We start from the raw sequence: 17,368 nt of genomic DNA on the forward strand, positions 1-17,368 counted from the left end.
GTATTTTAATTTCAAGCAAATAAGTCATTCCTCATTACCACACAAACTTATATGCTTCTACATAAATCTATCATGTAGTTTAATGCCAGAACATATAAATGAGCCGCCAACAATAATGTTGTTTTCATCATACAATAAGATTCATTTTTACAAAAAAGAGAGCAATTATTTTCACATCTTATATATTGTATCCAATTTCAAACACTCATTATTATCGGGTACATGTTCAAGCAATTGTTTTAATGAAAGCAAAGCTTAGCAAAACAGAAACAGCCAATCAATGGTCAAATTGAACTTGTGTTTTTCTAATGAAATCATTTAGTTACTAAATTGTCCCATAAAGGGAATAAACAGCAACTTCCCCTGAAGGACATCAATATCCCACATGAAGAAGACCATATGTGTATTATAAACTGCTTTAAAGGACAGATATGGGCTTACAATGAAATGACAGGAGTATCAAAGAAGAAACTAGCATTTATCTTATCTTTTGCATTGATTTTTGACGATTGCATCTACATGTGACTCATTAGCATGTGAGATTTGCATAATTATTTGTCATTATAATTACCTAATATGAATTATTAAAAAACTTTTTACCATTCAGAATTATAGTCATTAATGAATTGCAACATGAAATGTAGCAATTGCGTTCGTGTGCTCAAACCTGAAGCGATATAGTTTATAACAGGTATGAACTATTAAGAAGAACTACTATATCTAGTTGTTTCAAAAAAAATAAGATTTCATTGGGTGATCTTTGACCAAACAGTATGAACTTTCCATGGAGATAAGGATCTCATTATTTGTGAAACTTGCTATAATGGGTTTACTTTTCCATAACAATCATTAAATGGAGAAATAAGAGATTGAATGACTCCCTGTAATAGTATAAGTATATTTTCTGTTTGTGCCTTTTACCTCAAAGCACGAATGTTATCTTTAATGTAGCCATATGGTCATTGTTTGAAACTCATTCCCATACAGATAAGACTTTAAGACTCTATTTCTAAAACTGGAGAGACAGAAATAGTCTGCTAGTAATACGGTGTTCTAGTTTAACCTTTATTATTTTGGTGTGACATTGAGTTGAAATGGAGTCATTATAACCTTTTGTCATATCAGTAGCCGTCTGTTTGTATTAAACACTTTTTAGGAAAATGTCTTTTAATAAATGGGGAAAATATAGCTGTTACTGTGACAAAGCATGTAAAATAATTAGTCACCATACACTTATCCCATTGACATTCGCGACATATATATGTGTGCACAATTTTTCTCTGAAAAGTCTGTTCCCAAGCGCCGATTTTATCTTATAAAGGTATCTTCTTTTAGTTGATATACTACGTTGGCAAACTAACATTTCCCATTTGTATTTATGGATCGCTGCTGTATACCCATGTCATAACGTTAAAAACAAAAAATACACACGGTGATTTAGAAGATGTACGGACGCTTTGTTGTTCCGATTATTACACTTTACTGTGATGGCCTTTGCGGCATCACATAATGCTTGATAATCGTTCAGGTAATTATTAACTCATCTATTTAAAAAAAAGAGCTATTGTCATCGTCTGAGCGTCGGCGTCCGGTTAAGTTTTGTGTTTAGGTCCACTTTTCTCAGAAAGAATCAAAGCTATTGCATACAAACTTGGTACACTTACTTACTATCATGAGGGGACTGGGCAGGCAAAGTTGGATAACTCTGGCTGGCATTTTGACAGAATTATGTGCCCTTTTTATACTTGAAGTTTTGTGTTAAGGTCCACTTTATTCCTAAAGTATCAAAGCTATTGCTTTCATTCTTGCAACACTTACTAACTATCATAAGGGGACTGTGTAGGCAAAGTTATATAACTCTGAGTGGCATTTTGACAGAATTATTTCCCCTTTATACTTAGAAAATTGAAAATTTCGTTAAGTTTTGTGTTTTGGCCCACTTTACTCCTAAAGTATCAAGGTCATATTATTAAATTTTGCTAAAATTGTCATAACTTCTTTATCTATGACCTTACAAACCACAATAGACTCCACCCATCCCCACGCCCCGCCCCAGAATCCCCCCTATGTTTTTCCCATTTTTTTTCTTATTTTTGAAAGATCATCTAATAAATGACCACACCCTAACACTTTACGCCCGTCTCACCCCCGACCCCATCCATTATTTGTAAACGTGGTTAAAAAAACACAAATATTAATTTGTATTATTTTATTTTTGAAAGACCGTCCAACCATCGCGCCCAAGAATCCCCACACCGACCAAAAATACAATTTTTTTGGTTATTTTTTTTCTTTTTCTTGGAAGATAATGTAATAAATGACCGCACCCCCACACTATACACCCCTCTCCACCCCACCCCTTCCTCCTTGTTGATTGAATTATTGAGATAAAAAGATAAATAGATTAGCGGTCTGCACCCGCAAGGCGATGCTCTTGTGTAATATACGGTGATATCGCAGCAGCATTTTCGCCCGATTGATGCCGCAGTGATTCGTATGTGTTTAATTTATTTTAATTGTCACTATATTTTTGGGATTCTATTGACGACTTTCTTCGATCATATTGTATTATTTTAATTTTACCAAACCCTTTGAAAATCAGACTAAAATGGTTTGCGATAACGTCCGCGGATTGACAGCTGTTTATTGATAGATCTTGTGTCTGTGATAAATGCACTAATTGCTTTAAAAGTTGCGAATTGCCATCATGATAATGTGGTGTTATAAATGTTATTTTTGTATTTATATGGGTGTTTGATATACTGATCTCATTTTCAGAAACGCTAAGTAAAGTTGTTTTCATAAGTATTATGAAAGTCGTCCCGAGACACTGCGCTGGGGCTGGAAATCAGTAGTAGGTGAAATTTGAATAAAATTTACATGACGCATCTCTATACTCACGCGCATTATAAATAAACTGTACTATAGTAAAGAAATTCTCTGTAAAGTGCAATGAAATGAGTGTTTTGCAGTTGTGAGTTCAATCCAACTGACGGCGTGTATTTAACAAACACAAGTGCAATCTTTTTTTTCTGAACGATTTCTTTTATGTATAATTATTACCTAAGACATTCGTAGAATGTATGTTTTGATTGTTTTTAGACGAGAGACTTAACGCGCTGCAAACATCTGGTTCTCCTACCATTTATATTTTATGATGACATGTCTTATGCAAAGTTCATGCAGGTATTTTGCTATTCACTGTGCGCATTTCAGTTCGCTAACATTTCGTTGGATAAAAAACATTATTTACATAGCTTCAATAATGATGTATTTGTCTTATGAATTGTGTGATTAAAGTGTACTAACCAAGACCACCATAAATAGCAAATGCTTTGGCGAGAGATGATAGTACATATATAATTATTTTTTTCATTTAAATAACGTATATTTATCCCAGCCCCTGCAACAGATATCCGGGAACCATCTCGAGCAAGCAACAAACTATGCCCCAGATTCCTTATTCAAACAGAATAAGCAACGGTTGCATGTACCCAAATGACCCAATAATACCCAATTAATATTACATTTCATTGTCGAATGGCATTGTTTGTCGAGTATATAAAATAGTCACACATCGCTTCCAAATAGGGAGGCGGACAACTACAACGGGCGAGGCATGGTCAGGGGTGATAACCCCAAAAAAGGGTTAGGGTAAGGATTAGGGTTAGGGGTCGGGTTAGGGTTAGGGTTGGGTTTTGGCTAACCCAAACCCTAACCCGACCCCTAACACTAACCCTTACCCTAACCCTAACCCTCTAACCCTCCTTGCGCAATACCATACCATGCCTCGCCCGTTGTCGTTTTCCGCCTCCCGACTAGGGCTAAAATTTTACACAAAAACGGGGATTTATTAGGATTATCAGAAGTGTGAAATCCTTACATTCATTTAAGCCTATTTCGGCTTATAAACGACCTAAGGATATAAGTAACAGCCCTTTAAGAGGTTCAGTATCTTATAAGAAAAAAACTCAAATACATTGATCTGGTAAATGTAATCGTCGAAGATTGAATGCAATAAAATTTACATTATGTTCAAACTTCAATAGTTGGGTTACTGGTTTATCCTATGATTTGCACCATGATGTTGATTGTACTTCACGAACTGTTTTATTCTAACACATTTAAAACTTATTATAAACAATCCGTCAGACAAAACTAATCAGAATGTATCCCGCAGAATGAATAGCCATATATTCGATTTCAATAACTGTTAAATAAATAAATTTCTTATGTTGCTGCACATTTTGGATCTACCATCAACGGTTTCACTTAATCTGAGTTCTCTTTGGTACCTATTGATGTTGTGAAAAACAATCTAGACCGTTTATTCAAAGAAAAATTTTGTAATCATAAATTAAAAAGGAATTATTCCTAACAGTCTTAATAATAAACTGCTTTATAACATATAGAACATAATCATAATTAACGTATACATTTGATGTTTGCCTATTACTTAAAAACATATATATTTTTGATATTATTACTACCGTAATTGGCTGTTGTATCAACACTGATCCATATTTGTATATTGTAATTTTATGTATTATATTGCAATATTATGTGTTATATATATTTCCTTTTTGGTTTATAACTTTATATTGATACTACTGATGAAGACTACAGCCGAAACATGTTAAGTATTTAAACAAATTAAATAAACAAAAGTAACGTGTTTGTACGGATTATTTTGTTTAATTATATCGAGAATATCACAAACAATAGCACAAACCAAATCATAATTTTCTGCTTTGAATATTAACTTTGCATGCATAAATTAAGTCATGTTTTATGTATTTTTGATATAAAATGCATTCTAGCACATTTTCACTATCGATCTTTGTTTAACTTCATTCGTTAGTTGCTTTATCGCGGCTGAATTGGGAAAAAAGGAGCGTGTTCCTTTAAATCTTATTGAAGACGAACAAAAACTGGCATACGTTAATTAATCAACTCATTTGATAGATTGGATGCGTTAATATCGAGATACGTAAATAAAACGTTTTTTTGTCCAAGAGAAGAAATACTATATGATGGTTATTAAGGTAATAACGTATTTCGTTTATAATAATAAATAAATACTTATCTTTTCTTATCAAAATCTCTATACATGACTCAAGTATTCTACAACAAATAGAAACATAGCTCAAGAATCCATGATTTGTGATTGAGGGCTTGGGGCAACACCATATGCGATGTAATACAAACATTCACATTATCAAACACACTATGGACACTATATTAACGTTGGCTTAAGACAAGGGGTGGTTGTTTTTCCTTTGCAAATATTTATTTATTTAGAGGATGTAGAAATGTTTTTACAAAATAATGTAAATACTGTTATTGAGCTGTATGATGTTGTTTTGCTGGTTTTACTTTTTAAAGATGAGATCATGCTTTAACAGACTTAACGCGCTGCAAACATCTGGTTCTCCTACCATTTATATTTTATGATGACATGTCTTATGCAAAGTTCATGCAGGTATTTTGCTATTCACTGTGCGCATTTCAGTTCGCTAACATTTCGTTGGATAAAAAACATTATTTACATAGCTTCAATAATGATGTATTTGTCTTATGAATTGTGTGATTAAAGTGTACTAACCAAGACCACCATAAATAGCAAATGCTTTGGCGAGAGATGATAGTACATATATAATTATTTTTTTCATTTAAATAACGTATATTTATCCCAGCCCCTGCAACAGATATCCGGGAACCATCTCGAGCAAGCAACAAACTATGCCCCAGATTCCTTATTCAAACAGAATAAGCAACGGTTGCATGTACCCAAATGACCCAATAATACCCAATTAATATTACATTTCATTGTCGAATGGCATTGTTTGTCGAGTATATAAAATAGTCACACATCGCTTCCAAATAGGGAGGCGGACAACTACAACGGGCGAGGCATGGTCAGGGGTGATAACCCCAAAAAAGGGTTAGGGTAAGGATTAGGGTTAGGGGTCGGGTTAGGGTTAGGGTTGGGTTTTGGCTAACCCAAACCCTAACCCGACCCCTAACACTAACCCTTACCCTAACCCTAACCCTCTAACCCTCCTTGCGCAATACCATACCATGCCTCGCCCGTTGTCGTTTTCCGCCTCCCGACTAGGGCTAAAATTTTACACAAAAACGGGGATTTATTAGGATTATCAGAAGTGTGAAATCCTTACATTCATTTAAGCCTATTTCGGCTTATAAACGACCTAAGGATATAAGTAACAGCCCTTTAAGAGGTTCAGTATCTTATAAGAAAAAAACTCAAATACATTGATCTGGTAAATGTAATCGTCGAAGATTGAATGCAATAAAATTTACATTATGTTCAAACTTCAATAGTTGGGTTACTGGTTTATCCTATGATTTGCACCATGATGTTGATTGTACTTCACGAACTGTTTTATTCTAACACATTTAAAACTTATTATAAACAATCCGTCAGACAAAACTAATCAGAATGTATCCCGCAGAATGAATAGCCATATATTCGATTTCAATAACTGTTAAATAAATAAATTTCTTATGTTGCTGCACATTTTGGATCTACCATCAACGGTTTCACTTAATCTGAGTTCTCTTTGGTACCTATTGATGTTGTGAAAAACAATCTAGACCGTTTATTCAAAGAAAAATTTTGTAATCATAAATTAAAAAGGAATTATTCCTAACAGTCTTAATAATAAACTGCTTTATAACATATAGAACATAATCATAATTAACGTATACATTTGATGTTTGCCTATTACTTAAAAACATATATATTTTTGATATTATTACTACCGTAATTGGCTGTTGTATCAACACTGATCCATATTTGTATATTGTAATTTTATGTATTATATTGCAATATTATGTGTTATATATATTTCCTTTTTGGTTTATAACTTTATATTGATACTACTGATGAAGACTACAGCCGAAACATGTTAAGTATTTAAACAAATTAAATAAACAAAAGTAACGTGTTTGTACGGATTATTTTGTTTAATTATATCGAGAATATCACAAACAATAGCACAAACCAAATCATAATTTTCTGCTTTGAATATTAACTTTGCATGCATAAATTAAGTCATGTTTTATGTATTTTTGATATAAAATGCATTCTAGCACATTTTCACTATCGATCTTTGTTTAACTTCATTCGTTAGTTGCTTTATCGCGGCTGAATTGGGAAAAAAGGAGCGTGTTCCTTTAAATCTTATTGAAGACGAACAAAAACTGGCATACGTTAATTGGTCAACTCATTTGATAGATTGGATGCGTTAATATCGAGATACGTAAATAAAACGTTTTTTTGTCCAAGAGAAGAAATACGATATGATGGTTATTAAGGTAATAACGTATTTCGTTTATAATAATAAATAAATACTTATCTTTTCTTATCAAAATCTCTATACATGACTCAAGTATTCTACAACAAATAGAAACATAGCTCAAGAATCCATGATTTGTGATTGAGGGCTTGGGGCAACACCATATGCGATGTAATACAAACATTCACATTATCAAACACACTATGGACACTATATTAAATGAGTATAGACCCCTTTATTCACCAAATAAGAAGTTACGCTTGTTTTCATGAGCCAAAAATCACTTTAAGTGTTTTAATGTACACATGCAAATCCCGTATGTCGAATAAATATTTATATCTTAGCAGTCATTGAATGTGTTAAGTCACACGAATTAAAAAAATAATAATGTGAACTACTCAAATTGTCTTTACTTTTCTATGATATGTACTTTAGCTTATCTTGTTGGGATACGGTTCTCGTAAAAAGGCACGTACGAAAACCCTTGACTCATATGTCTAAAAGTGTCTTATCTAAGGTTATATAAACATGTATCCATTACCTTCATAAACAAACAATGTTGTGCTTGCAAGATGTTATAACACCATATATATAATGAAATGGGAGCTCATTTGGAATGCATTATGTTTTTCTTCAAACCGATCTTACTTTTTCATGTAGCAGTTTTTGTATTCGACGACCCGATTATTGTTTTTGCGGATTACACATGCTACTGCTCCTATGAGAACCAGCAGGATGTGTTTGACAATCTAAATACAACTGGACTTCCGATTGGATTTATTCACCTGGGCGACTGCCTACCTCAGAATAATCTGAGTACGGACAACAACTCGTCATTGCCAGTAGACTTCAATGGTGAGGTATGAAAGACAATTATCTGTCATGTTGAACTATGTTATGCGTTAACATATAACACTCTTGTTGTTTCTACAAGCTCTTGATTGATATTTTCTCTAAATCCATTCGGTTTCAAACCACAGACAGTCAATCCTAAAAAGTAAAAATATGCCGACATAATAGTATATGCTTACAGATTGGATTTATGAAAGACGGACCGAATGTTATATTATCCACCTGTCTTGGTTATCCTCCGCCAGCTGTAATAAAAGGTATTTTGTGTCTAGCGTCTTTAGATTTTAATTATTTCAGTAAAACAACTAATTAAAATGTTTAAAGAAACTCAACAGCATAAATGTAATATTTAGTGTTGGGACCGTTTGTACTTATTTCTTTTTAAGCTGTTGATGATTGGTTATATTGTTATTTATATAATGATAAATAAAATAAGACTTCGAAATTATTAAATCTGAAGTCAATTAGAAATAAGTTTGTCGTTTCTGCTTTAGCCGATGTTACCAATACACCACTAAGGTTTTTGGGTATAGGGTACAATTTGTTAACCGGCAATCCGACAAGTTCACCTGACACTGGTCTTCTCATGGACAAAAGAATCCTGACGGTAGACGACTAGCAATGCATCATTATTTATTTCGCTCGTTATACTTTCAGGATATTGATATGGATGTTATTATGAAATCATAAACTCTTCGAAAAGCGTATTCATATTTATTTTATGTTTTTGAGAAAAATGTTATATGACTGTAACATGCCATTTTAAATACAAATTTCATTACCAAGAATTTAAGCTATTTGACAAGATAAATAAATAGAAGTTTTGTTCTGTCCTGTATATTGAAGTTTCATCTATATTATTGTTAGTTTTCAAAATGTCTATACGTAAAAATGTTGCAGTCCACATACTGGTATCGGTATAATTGTCTATGTTTAGTTTACAAGCATAGCATCACAGATCAGGGAAGCCAGCGTATCGATGAGCGCGTCATGCACGCGCACTGTTTCCCACTATCTCGTGCATGGTTCCCGGTCTCTGCAGGAGGAACTTAAAACACAAGTACACGCATCTGGTGCGTTTTCTATGTCTTTAATACACACAACTCAGACGGACGTCAAAGCATTTAATAAGGGAACAAAACACATATATAATTATAACTCACAATAGAAACTCTCCACAACTTCAAATGGGCATGTTTAAAAAAAAATACACTCCTTAATTAAGGTATTAGGAAATTATCTTCTATTTCGACATGTTTAAAGGTCGTGTCGAGAAGATGACATTACCAATAATACGTTTTATTTTTTAATGTTGTGTTTTATTTATTTTCATTAATCTGGTAACATTATCTGGTGGTAACACACATTTCTCTCCTGACAGTGTTTCTGCAGTAATATACGGGTCCGATAAAGTTGAACATGAAGTTTATATGAATATATATGTTTCATTTTAGTCTCACATCCAACACGGATTATTGACAACGCATTTATCTTCAATCGGGGTAATTTTTTCAAATCGAGTGCCTAAGTGGCAACCGTTTTATTATAACACATTGGATTTCATTAAACTGTAGCATAAAAATATCATGTGCTTCTTGTTAAAGTTTTGATTAAAAGCCTTCACGTGGACGGTTGATTTTTACAGTTTTCATAACAATTATCAACTACAAATAATAATGATGTGTTGGTCTGCTGTCATATGTAACATTTAAATAAAGTTAATTTTCATTCATTTTCTAGATATTCATTCTCTAAAAGCCAATCTAGAAAGCGGTCAGATCATCTACCATGACGCCATTAGCAAATGCAGGAGTGGGGCGGCTTACTTTCATGGCAACCTCCAAGCTCATGGAAACATTTTCAGTATTTCTGATGAATTCGTCAAGGCGTTCTGCCATCTTCCCTTTGATAATAGTTCAGCGTCTCCCTTCATGCAATTCTTTGAAGACTGGGGCACAGTAAGCATCAACAATATTCACATATCAGTTTGTTTCTGCTGTTATTTCTTTCATTATTATAACGTATTTTTAATCAGCATAATTATGACGTATGTTTCTCGAGAATAGTTTAGTGATTGTAAAAATCGATATACAAAATTAAATATTAAACAGTGAGCTAATCTACCCGAATTCTACGAATATTATGTTGGCTTAAGACAAGGGGTGGTTGTTTTTCCTCTGCAAATATTTATTTATTTAGAGGATGTAGAAATGTTTTTACAAAATAATGTAAATACTGTTATTGAGCTGTATGATGTTGTTTTGCTGGTTTTACTTTTTAAAGATGAGATCATGCTTTAAAGGTGCCTTTTCACAGATTTTGGCATTTTTTAACTTATTCATTAAATGCTTTATATCGATAAATGTAAACATGGGATCGTAAAAGCTCCAGTAAAAAATCAAGAATAAAATTAAAAAAAGGAAAAGAACATTGCCCGGACCAGGTTTCGAACCAGTGACCCCTGGAGTCCTGCCAGAGTCCTGAAGTAAAAACGCTTTAGCCAACTGAGCTATTCCGCCGAGTACACTTCCTTGACGTATTTTATACCTTATATAAGCAATCTTCGTAGTTTCACAAAATTTAACGACAAAAACAGAACTCTCCAAATTATTCAATCGTTCCGCGTTGCAACGCTTTATAATTTTTAGGTTTTAAAATCGTCAAAAGATGCATATAATGGCTATATTAGACCATGGTAAATGTTCAGTATTACTGTTTCCTCACAAATATCATAACTAAAACGAAAATTTGCGAATCTGAAACAACTTTTTTCAATTTTGTCAATTTACCAAAGCGTGAAAAGATCCCTTTAAGGCAAAACGTCTCAGCAATAACACACATATTAAACAATTTAGCAATTAATCGCAACTCTTAAGTTAAGAAGTCAGTGTTAAAACAAGAAACATGGTTTTCAGACAACGTGGTGTTTTACGTGACGATGAGCTATGGTTCTATAAAAATGGGCCAATACGAATTGATGGTCAATTTAATTATCTCGGCTGTGTGTTCAACATACTGGGAATGTTATTGCAAATAATAAGTTCATAGTTGGTAAATATTTAACAGCTTTAGATAATTTGCTGTATAATGAAACCAACATATATGCACAAAGACGTATTGTGCATTGTTCGATGCGTTTGTAACTATGCGTCAGAAGTCAGCGGTTCTACCAAGTCTCAAGAACGTGCGCATTTAAAATTTGTTAATCTATATTAAATGTATAGAATTTGTATACGGCGATATGGGGCGATACCCTTTATATATTTACAGGCGTATGAGAATCCTATCGTATTGGTGTAAGATATTGCAAAGCGATGAATTTAATTTAAAACAAAATTGTATCTAAGAGCTTTAAAAGATCGTGAATTACGTCACTCTAACTGGGTATCCTGTGTTGAGAAACATTTAGGTGATTTTAGATTTTTAGGGGTATTTTTAAACCTGAAAATATATGTATTTCTTTTCTTTTTGTCTTTAAGGAGCTAGTTATACGTATCTTCATTCAAGAATGTCAAGGTTTATTACAACGTAGTTCTGTTTTAACGAATCATGTTTATTATAAAACTACCATTACTTATGAACGCTTTCTTTATATATTGCCTGTTAAAATGAGAAAATTTCTTACACGCTCTAAGATTTGTACACACAAACTAATAATTCACACTGGTCGTTATAGTTCACGCAATATACCGATAAACGACAGAAACTATGTGTAGTGTGATAGTCGCGTTCTAGAAGACATAATTATACCATTTTATATGCAGCTATCAATGATCCATTACTTTTAGGCGGTGATCTTTCAATAACAGAGTTTACGTGAGACTTTCAGTATACAAATTCAAGTCTCTAACGGGATCTGTTAACGCATATATTCTTAAAAATGTTGCAAAATATGTAGACTATGCTCTAGCTATAAGACAATATGTTACCATGTGATACACTGTCACACTCTCCATGGGCATGTTACGTAGTCTATACATTGTACCATATTTTGCGTTTGCATCTTTCTGTTAAAATATTACCTGAACAAAACAGTTTATGCGATTATTTGATAACTGGGACACAGTAAACATGAAATAACAATCATTTAAATTATCAAGTAGTATTTCATATTTTTAATCTCATCACCGCCACACACATATAAACACTCATTACAGTTTTACCAGTGCCTACAATGCCTATATGTGTTTGGTAACTACTTATTCAACGTTACTATCGCAATTATTGTTTTACCAACTGTTTCTTGTATTAATTTCAGAGTGTTGTGATGTCTGCAGAGTTTGGCACATTATCATTGTCTCGTTTCGGAGAAAGCTTGGCAGAATTGTTTCAACGTGTACATTCAAGGGTATGTCTGACAAGTGCTTACCAAAAAGCATATGTGTATTTTGCCTAAAACGTTCTATGGTATATTTTTGTTATTTTTTCTGATAACGTAGATCAAGAACCTTAACATTTGACAGTATAGTTATGTTTCGTTAACAGTGTCTGATATCACTCATTACAGGTAAGTTATGCACACGTGCTTATAGACAAGAGGTATTATGATGGGTTCGAATACCAAGTCGCATAAGGATGGATGCAGTAATAGGCAGTTGTCGTAATTAAAAGTTGTTTTGTTTTTGTTCATATTTTAACGTAACATAAATGTAATTACTAACTCATGAGCATGTTCGCGTATAGGACCAAAGTCTGCTAGTACACAGTGGCTGGTACAACGGTTATTCCTCCTCGTACGTATTCGACTCCAGTAGATACAATGCAAGTGCGGCCATGCATGAGCACCTTCCGCAACATGTTGCTATGGAAACTGGTTCAACTTCTGATCCTGCACCAATTGCGTTCACCATCGTACCTATAACGGACGTTATAAGCTCAGACTATTTCTTAAAGGTAATTGAAGAGTATATCTTTCGTTTTGTATATGCTTGTCATTTGTATTAGAAGCAAATGTTGGGCTACTTTTGTACGCATTTGTTTTGATAAATTAATAACGTTCATGAGATTGAGGATAGATGACGGATATTGCCAATAAAGCTCTAAAATAATGACCATAACACATAATTAAGGTAAACATGTTTCACGATATAATACTATCTAAATTCCTTCAAAAATCTGAATAAGCTTCAGTACTAATTGCAAATCCATAATTGAACTAATGTCACTGCCAAACATTTAGTTCTAAACAATTATAGACGTTGTCCGTATTTTGAAGGCTCTGGATAAGTTATTAGCTCAACAAATATGTCGTGGGGAAATATTTACAAGAGGAAAAGACGTAATAACAAGAGTGGCGTCAGATATGCTGGAGACATACTCGGAATACAAACTGCAAACTACACAATATAGCAACGCTCGTACAGGTCAATTACGTATTTATTTTTGTTTTGTTATTTGTTTTTAAGACGCTATTTAAATAAAGATATAAAAATACTGGATTTTGAACGATCGTTATATAACGAAATTATGCCATGATGTGTGAAATTATCGTTACTTTCAATTATTAATCGCACATACCAGACTTCACCTTGCAAGTGCCGGTCACGTGGCCAACAGGGACTTACGGTATGATGAAGACTTCCTCTGGATGTCCGACAGGGGGTGCCGCGTGGCAGTCGGGCTGGAGGTACCAAGATACCGAGGACCAAAGCCCGTCAAACCAATACACGGCCGGGATTGAAGGATACCTCGCTGGTAATATGAATATAAGTGTTAAAGACTATACGTGTCATTCAAGGAATGAGTTATCAAAGTTAACATTAACAAGTAGCTACTTTTTGATCAAGGACTTAGTTAATTAAGAAACGTTTGGGACTTGTATTACTGAGTTTATACAGTATGTGTTCTTAGGTCATATAATGGTTTTGCCTAAATTCGTTGATATCTATTATACTATAATGATAAAAAAAATCTATAAATGCAAATAGTATTCAGCATATCATCTGCCGTCTTCCATGTAGATATTTTCGTATCCGACTATCCGTGCATGATATCAATTTCGTTCATTTTATAATGTTTATTGAGATAGGTTCATTTGCTAACAATAACTTGCGAACGGAGTTCTGCATGAAAACGCAAGCGCACTTTACCGATTTTGACGTGAATTGGCCAAGTGGAACATATTGCATCTTGAAACAAGGAAGCTGTCCTCCGGGTATATCATGCTTTTCAATTATTATGTCAGTATTATTTATTTTTTGTTTAGAATAACAAAATAATTTAATAATGTTTAACTCGGCTGTACATATAAATATTGTGCTCTTTGTAAATTTTACACAAATGAACGAAACAAAATGAAAATAAAACTTAACAAAAATGCAATGTCTCGATGTTTCCTTGCAGGGTTTCAGATCGGTTATCTTTATTGGGATGATGATGACGACAGCAACAAAGACGGCGCTGGGGGAACACTTCCTGACGGCAGCTACACAGAAAATACAGGCATTTACTACTGCGGCAGGTGTGCCACTTTAATAGAGTCATTTTGGTTCAAATTTGAATTTCTTTTGATGCACTGATCAAGAATCTGTTAATGCAAGTATGAATTTGTCTCTTGATACATATTTTAGATATTTTTTTTCGGTACAAGTTTTTTGTTTCGGTTTAATTTTGAAGAGTGAGTTGGTACACATTTGAATTTCTATTAAACCACTTTTGAAGATTATAAAGGTACAATTTGGATTTCTGTTGATACAAGTTGGTAGAAATTTGCCTTTTCGTTTTAACACTTTTCAATAGTCGTTTTGTGTAAGTTGTATTTTTTATTGATACACTTTTAAAAACTCATTTGGTTATTTTTTTTTTTTACACAACAGGGGTAACAGTTGCAGTGTTGTAGCGAGTATCAGCTGGATCACATTGTCTCGTGAACCGCTGAACAGAATTGAAATACAACTTCACTGAAATATTCCATTGGTGGTCCTCTGTGAAAATTGGTTCACACGGTTCCAGTCTGTTTATTTTTATTATATCACATGGCCCAGAAAGGGAATTAAAACATGAAAACTTCAAATATCTTCTCCCCTCTGATATCGCAATTCCCTTAGTTTTATTGTTTGGTTTGTGACATACTATAGTGGTTAGCGACAAAGTTTGTTCCAATTATGCCCCAGGGATCAAAATTGGCCTTTCCCAAGGTTTCCCCTGTTTCACACAGACTTTCAAGAAAACCGTTATATAATATATTTTTTCTGTAACCGCAAAGTCCAAAGCGTTCATTTTATATGAGGCAATGCATTTAAAGCAAATCACGCCCCTTGAGTCTAAAGTTACCACGACCACCGGGTCACCGGCTTTAAATAATGTTAATTAAGAAACAATTTTAAATCCTCTTGCTTCAAACCGTAAAACAACTCTTTTATAGTTGTTATGTATCATCATCGGCAGCTGCTCTTCAACGTGTGCAATTATGCCCCTGTGGTCAAAACTGGTTTCGCCTTGGGTTCCATCAATTTTGCGTAGACTTGCAGGGGCAAAAACTTTTGTTATCATTTTATTTAGAAACGATTGCTACGAATATTCATAGTTCCATTGTTATCGTTTAATACAGAAACGATGGTTCCCCATATTCGTCGATTACGCTACCTACGGACCGACCATTCGTGCTTGTTCGTTACGGAGACACGTGTCAGGCCGTGCACGGGATGCACGTGCGGGAACTTTTCTTGAGATGGGACGACGAAGACACCAACAACCAAGACAGTGGTTGGGGAATACGTCCGTTTGATGACGGCGGTGGCAACAATCACGCACTGCGATTTTGTTACTACTACAGCTATTAAATATGTCATCAAATTAAAATGTGACTTCAAGAACACAATGTAAATATAAATCATAGCGAATTAATACATTTGAAAAGTAAATAAGCGTTATGTATTTTTGTCAATAAATTGTGTCGATGGTGTATGGATTTGTACTTTCATGTGTGTATTGATTTGTACTTACATGTAACAACATCATTAGATATAAATTAGATATAAATAATTTGATATCCCCTCTTTCTCTTTCTCTCTCTTTCTCTCTCTCTCTCTCTCTCTCTCTCTCTCTCTCTCTCTCTCTCTCTCTACTCTCTCTCTCTCTCTCTCTCTCTCATCTCTCTCTCTCTCTCTCTCGCTCTCTTTCTCTCTCTCTCTCTCTCCCTCTTCTTCTTCCCCAATCTATCTCTCTCTATCTCTCTCTCTATCTCTCCGCGCCCCCGCGCGATCTCGCTGTCTCCCAGTATCTATATCGCACTCTCTCTATGTCTGGTATGTCTCTCTCTGTCTTTATCTATATTCTCTCTATCTCTACTCTCTCTATCTCTCTTGTTCTGTCTGTCGTCTTCTGTCTCTCTCTCTCTCTGAATTCTTTCTCTCTCTCTCCCTCTCTATACCCCCTTCTCTCTATCTCTCCTTCGCGCGCGCTATCGCTGGTCTCCGCCTCTCTATCGAACTTCTATCTGTCTGTTATCTCTATTTGTCTGTTTTTGTCTTTATGTCTGTCTGTCTGTCGTCTGTCGGTTTGTCACGCACACACTCACGCACTGCACGCGCGCACGCACGCACGCACGCACGCACGCACGCACGCACGCACGCACGCACGCACGCACGCACGCACGCACGCACGCACGCACACACACACACACACACACACACACACACACACACACACACACACACACACACACACACACACACACACACCCACACCCACACACACACACACACACACACACACACACACACAGTTACGTTGTCAATTTAGTAATACAAACATTTTATATATACGAGAACCTGTAGTGATTTATAATGTTTTTTTCTTTTTCCAAATGTCATTAGGGTTAAAGAGGGACGGATCAATAAATAAGAAGACCCCCGAATTATGTAGATGGTCTTTTCTAAATATATATTCAAACTTAAAAGTGACAAAGAATCATTTAATACTTATTTCTGGTGAAATTTTAGTGTCGTTAAAACATACCATCTCAACGTCAAAGAAGTTCTTTATAATTCTTGTAAGATACGAATAGTAGCAGGGTAAAATAATCAGTTATCATTATTGCGCACATTATGCATTATTTACCTCCCTTTTCAACCTAGATCAGCGCACATTTGGTAAGCAACGTGCTTTATTTAAACTTTAAATAAGGTACATGTATGTCTGAAGTAAAAGATCAAGATCACACTGTAATGTCAAATAATAAATATAGACATAAA

General features: G+C 34.4%; 2 protein-coding genes across 9 annotated transcripts in view; one reads left to right on the forward strand and one right to left on the reverse strand.

The window, feature by feature from the left end:
- LOC127837691 (3-oxoacyl-[acyl-carrier-protein] reductase FabG-like) overlaps positions 1 to 17,368 on the reverse strand; it is a 325,705-nt gene that overhangs the window by 92,688 nt on the left and 215,649 nt on the right. The window lies entirely within an intron of this gene.
- LOC127837668 (uncharacterized) lies at positions 7,817 to 16,077 on the forward strand. 2 transcript variants are annotated; one of them, XM_052364919.1, is made up of 13 exons: positions 7,817 to 8,182; positions 8,356 to 8,431; positions 8,669 to 8,781; positions 9,112 to 9,247; positions 9,629 to 9,676; positions 9,915 to 10,159; positions 12,433 to 12,522; positions 12,858 to 13,067; positions 13,390 to 13,537; positions 13,695 to 13,868; positions 14,203 to 14,328; positions 14,517 to 14,634; positions 15,724 to 16,077. In XM_052364919.1, exons 1-13 carry the CDS (start codon positions 7,922 to 7,924, stop codon positions 15,953 to 15,955), a joined length of 1,977 nt encoding a protein of 658 aa, XP_052220879.1. In that variant the 5' UTR covers positions 7,817 to 7,921; the 3' UTR covers positions 15,956 to 16,077. The 2 variants fall into 2 exon arrangements, with proteins under 2 accessions (XP_052220879.1, XP_052220880.1); XM_052364920.1 differs by having other exon boundaries at positions 9,915 to 10,132.

Source organism: Dreissena polymorpha, chromosome 7 (genome assembly GCF_020536995.1).
Source record: "Dreissena polymorpha isolate Duluth1 chromosome 7, UMN_Dpol_1.0, whole genome shotgun sequence".
In the NCBI taxonomy this organism is placed as follows: Eukaryota; Metazoa; Mollusca; class Bivalvia; order Myida; family Dreissenidae; genus Dreissena; species Dreissena polymorpha.

Excerpts from the sequence above, each read along its gene's own strand:
- LOC127837668 (XM_052364919.1), top strand. The coding sequence starts at position 7,922 with ATGGGAGCTCATTTGGAATGCATTATGTTTTTCTTCAAACCGATCTTA. Across the intron at positions 8,432-8,668 it reads TCCGCCAGCTGTAATAAAAG|CCGATGTTACCAATACACCA; the intron begins GTATTTTGTGTC and ends TTTCTGCTTTAG. Across the intron at positions 9,248-9,628 it reads AACACAAGTACACGCATCTG|TCTCACATCCAACACGGATT; the intron begins GTGCGTTTTCTA and ends GTTTCATTTTAG.